The 17,936-nt window shown below is 45.0% G+C and overlaps 1 protein-coding gene across 6 annotated transcripts in view; it reads left to right on the top strand.

Moving 5' to 3' along the window:
• CEP68 (centrosomal protein 68) overlaps positions 1 to 13,180 on the top strand; it is a 31,820-nt gene extending 18,640 nt beyond the window's left edge. For all 6 annotated transcript variants that reach the window (XM_038393646.2, XM_038393652.2, XM_038393659.2 and 3 more), the window contains 3 exons: positions 2,040 to 2,136; positions 4,085 to 4,254; positions 12,735 to 13,180. In XM_038393646.2, the coding sequence (XP_038249574.1) occupies positions 2,040 to 2,136; positions 4,085 to 4,254; positions 12,735 to 12,770 (303 nt within the window). In that variant the 3' untranslated portion in view covers positions 12,771 to 13,180. The remainder of the gene's footprint in view (positions 1 to 2,039; positions 2,137 to 4,084; positions 4,255 to 12,734) is intronic.
• The last annotated feature ends 4,756 nt before the right edge of the window (positions 13,181 to 17,936 follow it).

Below are 17,936 nucleotides of genomic sequence, written 5' to 3'. Positions count from 1 at the left end.
ATGGCTGCACCTATTGATTTCAATGGGAGAAGAGTTAGGCCAGTGCTGGGAACATTTTTGAAAATCCTACTCAGCATATTTCGGTAGTGTGTTTTGAAACAAGGGCGAGGGGTTATCTTGGTCAGTGTGAGAGCGTCACGTAGCTCTAACGCTTTTTATTTAGACTTTCTCTATGTGATTGGGGGAAGGAACCTTATTTTCCATTGTTGTATTTTATTAACATCCTCTGTTACTTCTCCTTGATACGTTCTTTGGTTACCTGCTGTATCTTACTGAACAAAGAGGTGGGCCCTGGCCGTTTGGGGACGGTATCTGCACTACCATTCTGTTCTCCTTCCAGAGATGTGCTGTACTCGGAGCCCTAGAATATCCATCCCGGGCGTGGGGCCAGCCTCACAGCTCACCTCAAGTCCGTTTGAGCGTGTTAAGTGATGCGTAGGCTATTTTACCCGTTCCAAATAAGCCAAGTGTTAGATTAGACTTGCCACTGGCGTGCTTCCCCGTGGCTGAGGGTGGCATCTCAGGTTCTTCTTCTTTAGCGCCTCCTGATAACAGCTGAGCCCCTCCAGCCCTGCGGTGCTCTGCCTCTCCTCAGACATGCCCCTCCTGCCAGGTCACGTTTAGTTCCCTCCCCACCCCTTAAACAAATAAACTAAACTCAAATAAACATAACTCTCCATATTCTGCTGCAGGCTCTTCACCCCTTTCTGGGCTCTGCAGGGCTGTCGTCCTCCTAACATGCAGAGTGATGCCTCCCAGGGCTATCTCCCGGTTGGCCCAGTTCCACACTTGGTAGTCGTCCTCCCCCTTATGTCAGGGTGTTTCCACACCACCCATCCCTGTGGCTGGTCAGGGAACCAGGCTCCTCTCTGGGTTCCACTGCTGCCTCAGGCTGCTCACTGCCTTCCTGGACTTCTGCCTCCCTTGGCCTTCCCACAGCCCCGCTCAGGGCTTATTGTACCTCTGCTTCGCAAGGCTTTCCCTCCACTCTCCAGCAACCAGAGAGGGACTGCAGCATTCTCTCCCTGCAGCCTTCTTCTCAGCAGGGGCTTCCTCCCTTTGTGCTCCCCCAGCTGGGCTTGGTGCTCGCTCAGCTCCTTCCCCAGCTGAGCTTCATCTTCCACTTGGCCTGGCCCACTAAATGCTCTCTGTCTCTAGGTGTCTCTTTCCTTACCTGTGTGGGGCACAGGTGTTCGAGGTATTCTACAAGTTAGAAGTTAGTATAACTTTTGTGTGTGTCTTTTTAGGGCAGTGAGCACATGCTACACACAATATTCCACTTGTGTTGGCATGTGATGAGAAATCAGAGTGGTAGATTGAATGGACCGTTACTAGTTGTAATCCTTTTTAGTTACCATTGGTTACCTGTGGAGGGACTTGTTCATTTTCTCCTCCCCAGGGGAGATGCCCAGGACTCTGGGAGGCCATGTGCTCCCAGGTTTAGCGCGTAGCTCTCAGGGTGGTGGCAGAACTCGAGTCTAGTTCTGCTCTGCCAAGGAGTCGCTGCATGGCCTTGGGGCACATCACCTGAGCTCCGTCTGTTCTTCTCTCTGTAAAATGGGGAGGATAATACTTACCCATCTGCTGCCCAAGGGTGACTGTGAAGATTACAGCGTGGCCTAAAGTGCTTGGAACGTGTAAGGTATCCTATAGCTCAGCAGGAGTGATGCGCAGGGCTGATCTATAAGGCTGCATGTAATGGAAATTGTGTGAGTAGATTTCCTGGGATGAGTAGGTCCAAGTCTTAGGCTTCTCTGTCTGATCCAGAGTCAAACCACAGGATCCAAGCACCCCCAAAACCTAAGGGAAAATTCATATCCAGGGGACACCTTTGGGCCCATCTCTACCCAAAACATCAAGCACATCATACCTCCAAAATGGCTGCTTCCCATAGGCCAGGAGATCAGGAATGTTGAGGTCCTTTTGATGATGGGTCTTCCTCCAGGCAGCATGATGCAAGCAGCTAGTGGTTGGTACATTTCTATCCTGGTATACGGGCTGCAAAATGCTTGTAAAAACAAAACTTGTTATCTTCGCAGCAATTCAAGAAAGATGTAGCTGATCACCAGACGCTGACAGAGAGTGTGTTACAAAGGGGTGAAACCCTCCTGAAATGTATGGCATCGAATTCACCAGGTAAGGGGACTTTCTTTTGGACGGGATGTGGAGAGTGTCTCTTTGCGTGTGACAACAAAACCTGCAAGAGGTCAACATCCAGCTGCAGCCAGACTCTGAGATTCATGTCCTGAGCTATGCTTTGTGAGGGGGAGAGATTCAGCAACCTTGTCAAAATTAGTGGGAGCTTTAAAGAGAAGTGGCTGATGATAACTTGAAACAGGGCTGTTTATCAGTGAGCCCTAGGGGGAGGGTAATGAGAGCTTTTTACTTATAGTCTGGGGACTAAAGTCTGCCCTTGAAGATGCAGGTCTAAGGTGAAGGTGAGAGTCCTGTTGAAAACCATGGCAAGTCAATCCAAGAGCTTAATTTGGCCCCTCAACTGCAGTTCAGACTCCAATTCATGGAAGACTAGTCTAGTTATTTGTCTCCATTTAAGCCATCATTCGCAGGCTAGTTTAGCGCTTACAGTTTTTAAACTAGTGTCATAACCTCCCCATGCCACCTCTACTCCACCTCAAATAAGAAGGCATTTGTCAAAGATACTTCTTGGAAATTTAAAGGGAGCGTCACATATTTATGCTGCTTTCCTGTACCTCTGTATAGTTGTCTCTCGAACACGCTACTTGCCAACTTCACCTCCAGCCATCACTCAGCTGGAGATGTTATGGTTGTGAAGTTTGCTGGTAACAGACAGTAGCAGATCTTGATTTCTTCTGTAATAAGATCACAGGGTTGGCGCTCTCTTTTCCCTTCTCTAGACTGCTTCTGCGCCTTCCTCTCCTCTAATAGCACTGGCAGGTAGTGCAGCCGAGCCCCTCCAGGCATGGAGCGCTCTTTGCCCTTCTCCTAATGCATGGTAGCAGCAGCAGGAGAAGTCATTGTTTTGGTTCTGCCACTGTTTCCATTTCAATGCTTCGGTTTTTGTACTAAGGGTTTAAGAACCCTGATGTGGTAAACTCCCTGTAGATTGGGGTGTAAATCTTGTGCTGGGAAGGGACCATTTAGCACAAGCAGGAGGAGACAGAGATGGCTTTAAGCTTCCATTGCACCCTTCTGTGCTAAGTAAGGACTTGTTTGAATAGACACCTGTGGGCCACTCCACCAGCTCAGAATAGCTGGAGCGCACCCCTAGGGGCTGCACACGAGGGCAGCCTAGTGCTTGTGGTGGCAAGAGACCACCTCTGTGTCAGGTGGATTTCCCTGGTGGGGAGACATATCTGAGGTCACATTCTTTAAGCTGCTGGAGCTGTCAGGGGCCAGATCAAGACCCTGGCTTTTTTGATAGCATGTTGATTAGATATGCAGAGAGAGAGACTATTTGTTTTTTAAAGTCAGCTTGTGTTGGAGCTATCTTGGATCCAGACAAAGGCTTGGGAGGGTTGGGGTGGGGGTACTTAGATCCTCCTTATAGCAACTAGTAGTAGCTGCATCATCTGCTTTCCTGTGCAATAGAAGTCAGGGTGTGTAAGCCTTCAGGAGCTTTGGTTTTGGATTCTATTTTCTATTGATTTTGTTTTTGTAAAACTTTGCACTTCTAAAACTTTAATATGTTTGGGGAGGGAACTGAGTAGAGAGTTAACAGCTGTGCCCACAGACATGTATGTGAATAGATCTTTGAAAAATCCTCCACTGCCTGGGGGAATGAAATCTAGCTGGAACTTTGTTCAAAGAGATTTAAGTTTTTAAAATGATCTGACTGCATGCATAGTCACTGCATGTGTATTTCGAGACCTGGTCTCAACTTGGGAGTCCCCGAACTTTTTTCTATTATAGCATTGCATTGTGGTATTGAAAAGGCGGTGAACCACTGCACTAGAGGCATCGTTTCTAGAAGCACATGGCTAGATTTGCATTACAAATAAATCTGATAAAATGTAGATGGAACACTCCTGTCTGCTTTCTCTGTTGGCTTAACGTTGTAGAAGTTCCATGGTAATAAAAATCTCTCTATACTCTTACTTGTTAGTTTTAAAGGACACCCTTGGATTGATTGCAAAACAATCAGAAGAACTTGAAAGCCATGCAGAACGTTTGTATGAATCGGTTTTGGCAGCTACGGATACCATTGGGGGTGACAGCCTGATAAAGGACAGTGACACACAACAAACGGTTGCCCAAGCAAAAGAAGCCAAGTGGGTAAGCAAAGGACTAAAATATGAATCCCTTCCTGCAATGGTTCTTGTGACATGGTGATACTCAGGATAAACAGTTGAATTAGCCCATTCTGGAAATCAGACTTATCTGTGTGATTAAAGACCATGTTTTTGGAAATTCCAAAACCTTAGACCCAGTCCTAAAGGGGATTCCTAAGTGCGAAATCACAAAGGGTCCTGCACCCTTTTGCTGAAGGGAATGTAGTAAATGAGAGGGGAAAGGTGGCAAAACTTGCCAATGACACAAGATCAAGATTTAACAAGTAGGTGAGTGGGCAGCAGAATGCTGCAGATGAAGTTCACTGCTGACAAATGAAAGGTGATTCATGCTGGAAGGAGTAATGTCAGCTAAGCTAATGTAACGACTTAGCAAAAAGATCATCTCAATGAAACCTCTGTTTGATGTGTAATGATGGTCAAAAATCAAACGGTGGCAGTATGTGTAACATATGGGATAGAAAATATTGTCATGCCATTCTATAAATTAGTGACAAGTTTCAGAGTAGCAGCCGTGTTAGTCTGTATTCGCAAAAAGAAAAGGAGTACTTGTGGCACCTTGGAGACTAACAAATTTATTAGAGCATAAGCTTTCGTGAGCTTCAGCTCACTTCATGCATCCGATGAAGTGAGCTATAGCTCACGAAAGCTTATGCTCTAATAAATTTGTTAGTCTCTAAGGTGCCACAAGTACTCCTTTTCTTTTTATAAATTATGGTCCACCTTAAACCAGAATACTGTGTTTCTCAAACAACATACTGGCAGCAGACATAGAAGTAGTTCAGAGGCAAATGACAATATTGATTACAAGCATGGAGAGATTTCTATGCGAGAAGAGATTGTTTTTGTTTAGAGAAGGGACCAGTAAAAGTGGACGTATTAGAAATGTCCAAAAATAACGACTGGCTTAGAGAAATAAATCAGACGCTCTTGTGTGCCCTTCCTCATACGACAATTAAATGTTCTCTTGTTCTTAACTTGAAAAGTGACAGGTTTCAAAGTGATAAAAACAAATAGCATTCCACATAACACATAACCAACCTGTGGAACTCATTGCCACAAGAATATAATAGAGGCCAATGATAAGCTTCAGAAAATCATTAGACATTTGTGTGGATAAAGAGAACATCCATAGTTACATTAGATCTGATACCCAGCGTTTTAAGGCATAATTCAAAAACTAACAGATTGGAGCTAGGAACCTGTGGGCAGGTTACTCCGTTATTGCCTGCTACAAGGTTTCTTGCACCTTTCTCTGAAGCACTGGATAGTGGTCATTGCCGGAATAGATCGCTGGTCTGAGCAGGAAGGGCAATTTCTATGTTTCTACATGTGGCCTTCATGAGTGGGGGCCACATGGCATCCTCCGGGGGGCTATGGTGTGTTTAGTTTTGGGTGGTGAAGGAAAGCAGCTGCTAGATTCCGCATGCTCCTTTCCAAACCTGCCCAAAAATCTGCTGGGAAAGGCAGCAGAAGTTAATACTATTCACAGGATCATTAGCTCTCCCTTCCCAACATCGACACCCCTTGGAGTTTGGGGTGGGAAGGCTCAGGCATGACAGGGGTAGGTGGTGGGGGCACAGCCCATGCCTTCCTTGTGGGGAAGGCGCCGTGGGGCCTCTGAGCTTTGTCCTTGAGAATTACCCAACTTCCACAGGCTTAATTAAAGCCTGACTTCACCATGGGTTTTGGTCTGTGCCGAATTACAAAGCAGCTGCTACAGGCCCTCACCGGTAGAGGGGAGAATGTGTTGGATTCTCAAGGGATTTCAAACTACTGTTTCCTATTGGGGTGGCAAAGTAAAACTTCACCACCAGCAAGCAGCTTATGATATGAAACATTGAGGTCTTTCGCCTTGGGCAATATTGCCAAAGGATCAGCGCTGGACAATCAAGAAGTATTTTGTTTAGAGGGATTTAGATTCATTCATATATATAATTTTCTCTCTGTAAGACTTGTGCGCTAGCCTTGTTTTGTAGGACTTGATGTTTAAACAAGGACTATCCTGTGACAATTGCGGGTAGAGCACTGAAATTTAAACTCATGAGACTTTTGCCTCAGAAACATTAAAAACGCATGAGACGACACATAGGCATTGACCTCAGAGCCTCCGCAAAGGCTTTAGCATTCAGAAACGCTCTGGAACAGCTAGAGAACATGGTATTTTCTCCCCGTCATCTCCCTGGTAGTTATGAAATTCTTTGCCTCTTCCAAGATGGAGTCCAACAGGTGGTTATCTTTATAGAATTAACCCTGTCAAGGGTGCAGGGAAGTTGAGGTCTTAGCAGCATGCAAAAGATGCTGGTCAGTGGCTCCTTGTCCTGAGAAGTATGTTTTTCCTTCTGGAAGATGCATTGGTTTCTTGAGTCAGGCAGGATGGGTCAGGTTATACTGCTGGCCCAGGACTCAGGAAAGCTTGGTTCCATTCCCAGCTCTGACAACAACTTGCTGTGTGACCTTGGGCAAATCACTGCACCTTAGTTAGCTCTTTGGAATAAGGACTGGCTCTACTAAGTGTTTGTACATTGTCTAGCGCAACGTGCCCTGATCTTGACTTTTACAAGCTACACGTCTGTGTTACTGTAATATAGCGTGACAAGAGGGCCCAAGATTTCAGAGAACTATTGATTAAGCTGGTCCAATCTTGCTGCCAAGACTCGCACTGAGCTGAGCCTGAGTCAGGCTGCAGGATTTGGTCCAGAGTGAATGAGAGGATTAAGCCACTTCACCGTTACAATAACACGGGCTGCCAAAGCAGTGAAGCAGAGGGAGCTGCCCAATGCTTCTACCTAGGAGAACGTAACCCAAAGCCAGAGCAAATGATATGACTTCTAAAAATGAAACATTAGCAGCTAGCATAGAGGGATGTGAACAATAGATAATAGGCTCTCCAGCTTGGCAGCAATACACAGCTTGCCTGGGGGGACTCTTCCTTTGCCTACATCCTATGTGTCATCTTCTCCATCACCACGTTATGCTAACAGAATGGGATAAACATTCACAGCAGCGTATGGGGTGTAGCCTTGTGACTCCTGCTCTTGTGTGGCCAGAACTGTGTTAAACACCCCGCCCCAAGAGCCATTCAGTTCATTTGTTTAACCACATCCACGCAGGTTGGTGAGGTTGTCCCCTCATTATTGGTCCTGGTTCTTAACAAGGCTAGTGGGTCTGAGCAGAATTCCTGCTATTTTTTGTGGCCTTCTACTGTTCTTGTGTGAGGAGTGCCATCTCCTCAGGAATAAGAAGGGAGAAGCATAACGGAAGTGCAGGATATTTGCCAGCTGGGAGGAAGGGGGATGGAGTAGCCCCTTGTAAAAAGACCACGTTAGGGCTGCAGTTGTGTGGCTCTGCCCAATTTAAAGGACCACACTCAGGAGAAAAGTTTCTGTGGCCTTGATTCAGGAGAGCATTCATCTTGACTTCATTGGCACTTAAATGCTTTCCTGAATCAGCCTGCAAGAGGATAACCCTGCAATGGGTGGAATCAAGCAATCCCCAAAACAGCGTTTTGTCTCCCACCACTACATCACACCATGCTTGCTTCTGCTTTAGTTCACATGATATTTCCACAAACTAAATTCTATGGCTACGAGAGAGTTTCCTACACACCACAGAGGGGGCAAAATAGGGTTAAAGTGAGGGGAGGTAATTTATTGTACCCTTCCCTAAAATTTGACAAGTGTACTTTTTAACAGCCTTGAAGCATTAGAAGTGGGGCTTGCTGCATATTGCATAACAAACACCTTGTGTTCTGGTGGAGTTATTGCCTGCAGGGCTCACACTAGAAGTCCTAAAATATATATTATTAAATTCCTAGTAGATTTAAATTAAATCCTTCCTTCCCTGGTGACTTTCAGTAAGTGCTTGGAATTCAGCATTTCAGTGTCTGTCACTGCTAGGACTCTGAGGTAAAAAAGTGATGACCGCAAACACAACTCTTCTCCCAGGGTACGTCTACAATTGAATTTTTAGTCAGGTTTTAAGAGGTATTCACTAACACAGTTGCTTATCCTAGGGCTGGAAGGACACACACATTTGTTGCTAGTCCAGTTTAACCATGTTGCAGCATAGGGTACAAACGTTTGTGTCTTATTTAATCTAGAATTTACATTGTTAAAGCATGACTGAAAATTCAGATGTGGGTTTTCCCTTGGGGCAGTGTTTACTTTGTGAGGTGAACGGTAGCACTGTGCTGGAAGCAAAGGGCTGGCAGAAATGCAGTGTCAGGGAGAAACTTTCCTCCACTTGGTTTTCTGATCCTAAGCAGGCTTCCCCTTAACCTGTTCATTGTTTTTTGGCTGCAGTTGGGGCTACACAATCGTTTTGCTCAGCCAGCCAGAGGAAATTCAAACCCAGTCAAAAGCACTCACTCCCCCTCTTCCCAGTCTCCGAGCCCTGGAGTGTCAGGTGGCAATAGACTGCTCCGTCTGCCTGAGCTAAACCTGGGCAGAATGGGAGATCAAGATGGAGAAAGGCCATTTCATTTTGGGTACCTGGCCCGTATCGCTCAGCGTGGGCCTCTGATGGATGGAGACAGCTGGGGGACAGGAGGAGGTTCTAATCCACCTAAAGAAATCCCTGTAGCATGCCGCAGGGCCCTTGTGTTGTGGAGTTTGGAGGGGAGGAAGGAGGAGGCCTAGTTACTCCTCACACTCATTGTTGGTATCAGCTACCAGAGCGGGGTTACATGGGAATCAAGTGAGAATAAGGACGCTCTGTTGCCCCTCTCTCCTCTCCAATACACACTTTTCCCCAGGTATCTGGAGTGCCTGGGCCCTGGTACCTCCCACATGGAACAGGCCTCCTACCTGGGCAGAGAGGAGCCTATTGTCTGGGTGCGCAAGGTAGCAGAAGACTGGAGTTGAGCGAAGGCAGCTTGGAAGGATAGTTCTGGTGGATGCCAGATGCCCAGCCCAGCCAACTGTAGGGGCAGAGCTATATGCACCAGTGTGAATAACAGGATTCTGTTTTGGGATATACCCTGACTTTCTGGAAACTCTCCAGCTCATGGAAAACTTGAGTCTTTAGATAGTTCTTGTAGCCAGACAGCTGATATTGCTTAGGCCAGGGCTCAGCAGCCTTTCAGAAGTGGTGTGCCGAGTCTTCATTTATTCACTTTAATTTAAGGTTTCGCGTGCCAATAATACATTTTAACGTTTTTTAGAAGGTCTCTCTCTATAAGTCTATATATTATATAACTAAACTACTGTCATATGTAAACAAGGTTTTCAAAATGTTTAAGAAGCTTCATTTAAAATTAAATTAAAATGCTGACCTTATGCCGCCGGCCCACTCAGCCCGCTGCCAGCCTGGGGTTCCGTTCACCTAGGCTGGCAGCAGGCTGAGCGAGGCCTGCAGCTGGGACCCCGGCTGGCAAGGGGCAGGCAAGCAGAACCCCAGACTGGCAGTGGGCTGAGCGGGGCTGGTGGCCGGGACCCCAGACCAGCAGTGGGCTGAGAGGCTCAGCCCGCTACCATTTAGCCCACTGCCGGTCTGGGGTTCCGTCCGCCGGCTCCTGCCAGCCCTGCTCAGCCTGCTGCCAGTCTGGGATCCCGGCCCTGCCCACATAAAGTGGGTACCTACCTTCTCCCTGGTTCTAGCCATTCTCTTCCTCTCTCTGCACTGAGCTGAGGGTGGGAGTGTGCTGAGCACAGGGCTGGGGGTGAAGGAGCAGGCTGGGGGTTGGGGTGCAGGGTCTGGCTAGGAGCTAGAATGGGGGAGGGGGCTCAGGGTTGGGGCAGGAGGTTAGGGTGTGGAATGCTTACCTGGGCAGCTCCCATTTGGTGCGAGGGGTGGAGGTGGGAATGGGGGGGGTGCAGGAGCTCCCGTTTGGTGCGAGGGGTGGGAGTGGGGAATGTGGGGGGTGCAAGAGTCAGTGCATAGGGTGTGGGGGGGGGTGCAGGGGTCAAGGCTGAGGTTGGGGGGGGTTCAGGGGTCAGGGCATGGGGCTGGGGTGTGGGGGGGAGGGCTAGGGGTCAGGGCAGAGGGGTGGGGGTGCTCCCTGCCGAGCGACTCTCGGCAGGGGGCTGGAGGGGATATGCCCTGATTCCACCCGCCTTCCCCAAGGTCTCCGGAGCAGAGAGCGTGCTGTGGCTCTGCTTTTACCTCTCCCTCTGTAGCAAGGGCCATCAGCTGATTGGCCACAGGGAGGGAGAGGAGGATGGGCAGGAACCCCGCATGCTGGGGGAAGAGGTGGTGGGAGGGGGAAGCTTGCCTACCTTGCAAGGAGAGGGTGGGGGGGGACAGAAAAGAGCGGGCCAGGCGGGATTTTTAGTGGCATGCTGCTGTCTGCCCGGGTCCGGCAGGCAGCAGTGTGCCATTAAAAATTGGCTCGTGTGCCGTATTTGGCACGCGTGCCATAAGTTGCCGACCCCTAGCTTAGGCCCTGTCTACACTAGACACACTTTACCGGTATAAAGAAAAGGAGTACTTGTGGCACCTTAGAGACTAACAAATTTATTAGAGCATAAGCTTTCGTGAGCTACAGCACGAAAGCTTATGCTCTAATAAATTTGTTAGTCTCTAAGGTGCCACAAGTACTCCTTTTCTTTTTGCGAATACAGACTAACACGGCTGCTACTCTGAAACCTGTCATTTTACCGGTATATCTACATCTACCCTTAGGGTCTTTTGCCTGCACAGTTATCAGTCAGGGATCCCCATTCTTCACACTGCTGACTGACCTATCTATACCAGCAGATGTTTGTAGGGTAGACATGGATGTAGGTGGAAGAATAGGTTGCCTCCAGGGAATAGAAGCATGACACATGGACTTGGCTTATCTAGCAGCTAAAGGGTGAGTAATGTTTTGGAGAAGAGGGACCTCAGACTTAACATGAAAAGGTTTGGTCTAACTTTTCTAGAAATTTTTGATTAGTCCTTAGTGGGCAGAAACTGAGAGGTTCCTGTCGCTGCCCCCTTTTCTCTCCTTTATTTTTCTGTCCTCCTGCCATGTTTGCTCATCTTTCTTTATCTTTACTTCATCAGCTCTCTTCTTGGTGGTTTTATTTCTATTGAAACATTTGACCTGTGTGTATGCCTCTCACCTAAAATTATTATTAGTTTTTTGAGCAGGAGGATTTAATCGATACAGTGAGCTGAAGGAAATAAGTTTCACAGACCTACTGAGTTACTCTGTGACAGAAGTGGCACTGCTGAAATATACTGTAGGAGTATATGCTTATAATGCAAATTATTGATTACGGGGCTGTGTATGTTTTGGCAATCTGTCAATATTGTTCTCTTTCTCTGCTGTTCTCCTCTGTTGCAGGGGGGGAGGGGGATTTTTTCCCCAATAGAATATATAAAGTAATAGGGAGCAGCATCTCCAATTCCTGAGCAAAGGGGTCAGGGAGTCTCCCTGCAAAAGACACAGAAAAGGGACTGAGAGGAGATGAATGGATGCTGAGGCTGCCCTTGTTGTTGTTCAAAGTGACACTCGGAACCAATTTGGCTCAAATAATGAGGCTCTAACTGGGGTAGGTTCTTTTTGTGGTGTAGGTGATACCTGTCTAAAACAATCCAAGCCTCTTCAGTACATCAACATCTCAGCCTTAAACGGTAGAGGATACAGTCAGGATCATCTTGTGGTTAAGGCATTAGCCTGAGACTTCTTGTAGGATCTTGGGCAAGTCACACTTGCCCAGTTCCCCATCCATAAAAGAGGGTTCTCTATCTTGCCTATTCTTTGGGGGGGAGACTGTTTCATGCCATGTGTTTGTACAGTGCCTAGCAGTGGAGCCACAATTTCAGTTGGAACTACTTGGGGGTAGTTCCCACTAAGGTTTGCATCTAAGCCCTTTCATTTCACAGTGTTTGGCACAGCTCAAGCTGCAGACCTGAGTCAGAAGGTTGGTGTGGACAGTATAGATGTGCTAGCACAACTGTAAGATCTGGATCCAGCAATTGTAAACCCAGGATTACAATGCAGTGTGGATACTCAAGTTCTGGCTTGGGAACCACAAACCAGGTCCTGGATCTGGGTTTACAATGCATTTTAGACATACCCTCGGTGCTGCTCTGATGAAAGGTGCCACAAGTACTCCTTTTCTTTTTGGTAATACTACTATAGTATTGATATCTGAATTTCACATGCATGGCTCTGAATCATTTGCCTTCAGTGACATGCTTCAAGCAGTTTTCTTTGCAGCACCGTATGGTGACAGTCATGCTAAGAGATGCATTTCTTTAGCTAGTGACAACTCTGCTTTTAATCTATAAGATATCTAACCTAACCTACTTTTGCTGTTTCCTTTTCAAACTTGTTTAGTTGCAAACAGGAACTTGCTTCCTTGAAAGCGGTTAGGGAACAAGAACCACACCTGTGACTTAGCAAGGAACAAGCAATAAAAGTATAACATTTTACTATTCAAAGATGTATCCAGAGATTATTAAGCAACGCAAACATGGCTTTTCTTTACCTGGACTGCAGCCAGCTAGTGGTAACTAGCTCTCTTTATATTTCAGGTAATACCTCTAGCAGAGATGGAATTTGTCAGCTGATCTTTGGAGGCGTGAAGGGTGAGATGCAGCAAGGCACTCTAAGCAATAACATTTTCAACTTTTATAGAAATGTCAAAGTGAAATTGATCACTAAGTACAGTGCTACTTGGCAATACCGGGATACTTTTAATCAGTTTGTGAAGTAAGAGCTGTTGGTTACTGTGGTGTTTTTTATTTAAACTAGTCCTGCAGTTTAAGTTGTTGTTGCAGGTGTACAGGTGCTCTTCAAACAAGCACTCACTGAAACTTTTCAGTTGCTTTTTCCTTTAGAAGTTGCTTGTTCCATTTAACAGTGTGTAATTGTCAGGAACTACTATGTTTTAAAATGAGTAGTCTAAACACAGTACCCACATAGTTTGTGCTGTGATGCCCTGATACACAACTTCATTTCAAGTAAAGCTGTGTGGTTTATTTTATTGTTGCATTTATTTTTTTTACTTTTTACTCTAAAATTTGGCACTGGGATTTACTGATAGAAGGACCCTCTTCAGCTTCTTAAGATCATACTAAAACACTCTAGTTCCTATTTCTCTCATCCACCACTGAAGCAGATTATGTGTACATTCGCATGAAGTTTGTCTGATGCGAAAAGGTCAAAAGCCCTTAGCTCAATGACAGTTAAATATGCCAAAAGCTTTCAGTAGTTCTTCCAGATCTGCTAATCTTCTTAATGCAAATTGATGTTTATAAAACACCCTGACAGAGAGGGCCAGTGTCACAGCTGTTTAACCATTGCACTGATTTCCCTTTAGTAATTTATGCTGCTTTTCTCTCCTTTTCTTTGAAAACAGCAATGGTTGATGGTAGATAACTGAAGTAAACAAAAAGTTGACTCATTGCACCTCATCTAGTGAGGAGGAGAACCCAGGCCCTACAGGACACTGACATTTTTCTAGTGCACCACGATCAGAGATGCTTTTCTACTCCTTCCACTGTAACTGGCTGCTGAGAACCAAGCTACCTGCAGATGTATATTCAAAAACAATGTTTCTCTGAGGCTGCTTAGGTTCACTGTACCAGAGAGTAGTCCCTTTTATCAACTTTACTGAGCTAACATGGAATTGACAAGAAGCAGGTGCAGACACCAAGATTGAGTAATCCTTGTGCCACTCTTAGCAGTGGCATGAAGTAAAGAGGATGGCATGTGGTGAAACAGATCTTTTCAGTTTCCCTATAAGAGGATGGTTTTTTCATCTTTTTAAAGTAATGAGAGAATGCAGAGATCACTAAACATTGAAGAATAGAATTTGAGCTGTGCCCTTTAGGCACAGCCCAAGCAGCATGGAGGATAGAGAGTGGTGGACTTAAGTTGCTTTTGGGTTGCCTGGATTCTGGGTAAGGATGCTTCAGCACAAGTTAAAGCATCCCCAGGGCCTATTCAAACTAGCCATCTCCCTGTAGCTGCCTACATGCTGAACTCTAACCATGGCTGCTGCCACTGGCAGGGAAAGGTGGTGTAAAGCCTTTGACTGCCCCCTGCTGCTCCTGTACTGGGAGAATTTTCCTCTGGCCCCTTACAGCCCTGGAGAAACAGCTAGTGCAGTATGTAGAGGTAGGCCCAGAAGCACCCCACAAGAATGCAATAATTTTGTAAAGGTTTCATCATCTCAGTTGAAAAACTTTGTGCTGTGAATGGTAAAGGGCAAGGGTAAAGTTAGTCACTCAAGCTGAAGATCTGTAACTACAGCTCAAAAAGAAAAGGCTTTTATAGTATTGAAGCCCAAGAGCCACATCTTCAGTACTTAAGACCTGCAAAATTAGCAAAAGGTACCCAAAGAGCTTTATCACAAAGCATCCTTGACCATTTGTGAAGCACACAAATCCCCTCAGAGCTCAATGTACTTGATCAAGCTATTTTGATATGTCAAAGGTGACCAGTAGAACAAAATGTTATGAAAGAGGGTATAAAAAAAGTAAATTAGTCCTGAAAGGTACTCCCTTCTTCCCCACAAAGTAGGCTTTTCTCCTCATTTTAGTCTTAGAAATATGAAGTGTTTTTTTTTCCTTCTTGTGGGAGAAAACCTTTGAAAGGCAGACAACTGAAGTGCTCAGCCCTTAACAGAAGGACCACAAGGGTCTTTTCTACTAAACTGTTCAGGTGCTTGGGTAAGATTTTCAAGTACACTAAAAACCTTCCTCAAATGTGTATGTTCCCCCCCCATAGATGTTTTGAACCTATTCAGTCTATTGATCATCTCTGAGGAAAGCTAGACAACTTGAATTTAGAGCATGGGAACATGCTTTAAAAAAAAAAAGCAACTCTGCTTTATGCATAAAGCAGTGACAAGGCCATTTTTCCTTTTGCACAAACCTTTTGTTAACAGGTGCAGCAAGGTGTTCAGAAGGTATTTCAACTACTGATACCATTCCAAAACAGAAATTTTTCTGTCAGTGATCTAAGCAAGCTGCAACCAAATTAACTAGACGTTCAACTGCCTTTAAAACAACCTGACTGGTTCTGAAGATGGTTATATAACAGCAATCTGCAGCAGTTCTCCATCCTGTTCTTGTGAAGATCCTGGCTCATACATTAGCAGAAGGGGAAAATACTGTATGCTTGAAAACATTGGAGAATTTGTTTCCTAAAAATAGTAGCACTGTGTTTAAATAAGTTACATAATAGATAGTGAAAAGGTTGAGGCAGAGGATGTTTGTACAATCTATGCTTACCCTGGGCCAGGTAAATACAGCATTTAGTGAATATTAAAGTGGGTTAGTATATTAATGTATGCTCCAGAGATTACAGTAAGCTCTCCCAAACTGAGAAGAGGGGCAGAGCTCCTGCTTGGAGCACCCTCAGGATAAGGAACTTATTTTTAGTAAAGTTAGCAGGTAACTGCCCTGGCTTTGAAGGAAGAAGAAAAGTCAAGTTCTGGTCAGTTTAATCAATTAAGCCATGAACATTTTCCTCATCAAGCAAAAATCTAGAGATTAAGCATTTCATAAATAGAAATGGAGGCAGTGCAATGGACAAGGTCTGTGTTGATCAACACAGCTATTGTTTGAGCAGCTGAATGCTGAAAGGAGAGCACTACTACTTATGGTCTCTGGGACAGCCTAAGGAGGTGGCTACCACACAACTAGAATAGCAGTTTTATCACTAGAGTTGCTTTTTCCTCAAGTGTATACAGAGGACAGAGTGTGGCTGTTTAGGTGTTGGGGTAAACACTAGTAGAGAAGGATAGAGAAACTAGCTATACCTAAGTAGCTCCAAAGCTCAGAATGGAAATGAAACAAAAATAAGATACAAGTTTAAATGTTCAGCAGTTGTAAGCAAGTCACTTGCAGCCCTAGATTTCTACAAATAGGTAGAAAAAAGGTGAGGCACCAAGAGGCAGACCAGCTTTGAGGAAAAAAAAAAAAAAGGAAAACTTCTCTGCAAAAGAAACAAGCACAAGGGGGCAAATCCTCTACCTACAAGTCTAGAGGCCACTAAGAAGTCTACACTGACCTCCAAAATATGTTTTTTAAATTACTTCCTGCTTAACAAAAAGTTATCTGCAGCCTAAAAATCTGCCTGCCTGCCTTTTGGAGGAAAAAAAAGTTGGTTACTGACAAGGCCAATCAATTATTTCATTCTCAGATTTACTGAGAGTAGCTACAGGCTTGAACAGAGTCCCATTTTATAGGACAACTCAACTCTTCAAAGTTGAAGGAAGAACCTGTTTCAGATCTCTGCTACAAGAGCAGAAGAGAAGGGCTGCCTATGACACATACTTTAAGGGTGGGGAAACTAGAAGGAATTTGATCTCTGCAACCTCAGCTCTTATGTTCCCATCTCAAGATAACTGTTCCAGTGACTTTCTGGAAAACTATTTCAATGTTTGATAAGATTTGAGACCTAATCATTTACTCCCACAGTGTGGAGGGAGGTCAGATTCATTTGGAACATTCCATCTCCCTCCATCCCACTGACACCTCATATTTGCACTGCTTTTGTGAGGAGGGCCTTGGCTTCATTTGTACCATGGAGGACAGACAAGAAGAGTTGCCCTCTTGCTTGTGGATCATTGCAGTGAGGCTACCTGCCTCCAAAATCTTCTCAATTTATGAGGCAGGTGGTCAGAAGACAGCAAATATAATCTGTTAATGTGATGTACCTCCTGCCAAAAGCCTACAAAAATAGTCAAACTCAACAGTCCAATAGCTAGGCATGTCTGTTTATCATTAGGCAGCTTCTCCCACCAAAACTATCCCATAAAGACTTTCAGATTTCTTGTATGTGTTATCTAAAAGGCTATTTGTCTAGTTAGAAAACTAATTCAGCTGGATCTGGTAGCAGTGGGATTAGAATTCCATCCCTTCCAGCATTTCAAGAGGGGAGCAGTAAGCAGTATGAGAATGTAAAGTTTACATGGTGTTAGAATCAGTTTAAACCACACATTTTAGAAAACAAATCAGTACAGTGGGCCTGTGATGTATGGGATAGTTGTAGCTTTGGTTTTGAGGAAGCTTGCTTCCTACCTCTGCTGCTAAGCAATCGTTGACTCCTACCATTTGAACTGATAGATTCTACTGTTCTTCACTCCTCACTATTCTCTCTGCCCCAGATAGCTCCATAGTCAGCCCTTTCCTTAAAGCTTTAGCATGAACAGGTGCACCACCGCACGACAACAAAGTTCACTGCAGCATGATTTAGCAAAACACCAAAGACGACTTAATGGTGTAGCCCAAGTTGGTTTTGCAAGGTTTTTATTACTATATATGTATATGAACAGTAGGGTTTTGGGTTGCATTTAGCAGGCAGTTTGACATTTAGAAATAAATGCCACACAAGTGAATTCAGTCTCATTTGAAAGTGTTTCTTTCCCCTTCAGCAAAGACTTTCAGAATATACTGCCCATTTCCTGATTTCATTAGCAATGAGCAACACCCAAATACCACCACCACTCCTGCTTATAAAAGAGCAGGTCACCTTACATTAGTCTGAATTGATCCAACAAGCATGTATGTATAATACAAAAGTATACCACCTTGACAGTTTCTCAGGTGGAAAGAAGTTCAATTCATTTCAGTCATATGACAATACTCACTTATTTTGGTACCATGTATTAGGATTGCCTGTTAAATGGACACAAATAAAAAGTTTTATAATAATTTTGTAAAGAGCTGCTGCCCCAGAATTTGTTTCCCATATTCAAAAGCAGATTTGCACCAATTTGTTTT

Source organism: Dermochelys coriacea, chromosome 3, assembly GCF_009764565.3.
Source record: "Dermochelys coriacea isolate rDerCor1 chromosome 3, rDerCor1.pri.v4, whole genome shotgun sequence".
Classification (NCBI taxonomy): domain Eukaryota; kingdom Metazoa; phylum Chordata; order Testudines; family Dermochelyidae; genus Dermochelys; species Dermochelys coriacea.
The sequence above is the reverse complement of the archived record's forward strand: the minus strand, read 5'-3'. Positions and strand labels throughout refer to the sequence as shown.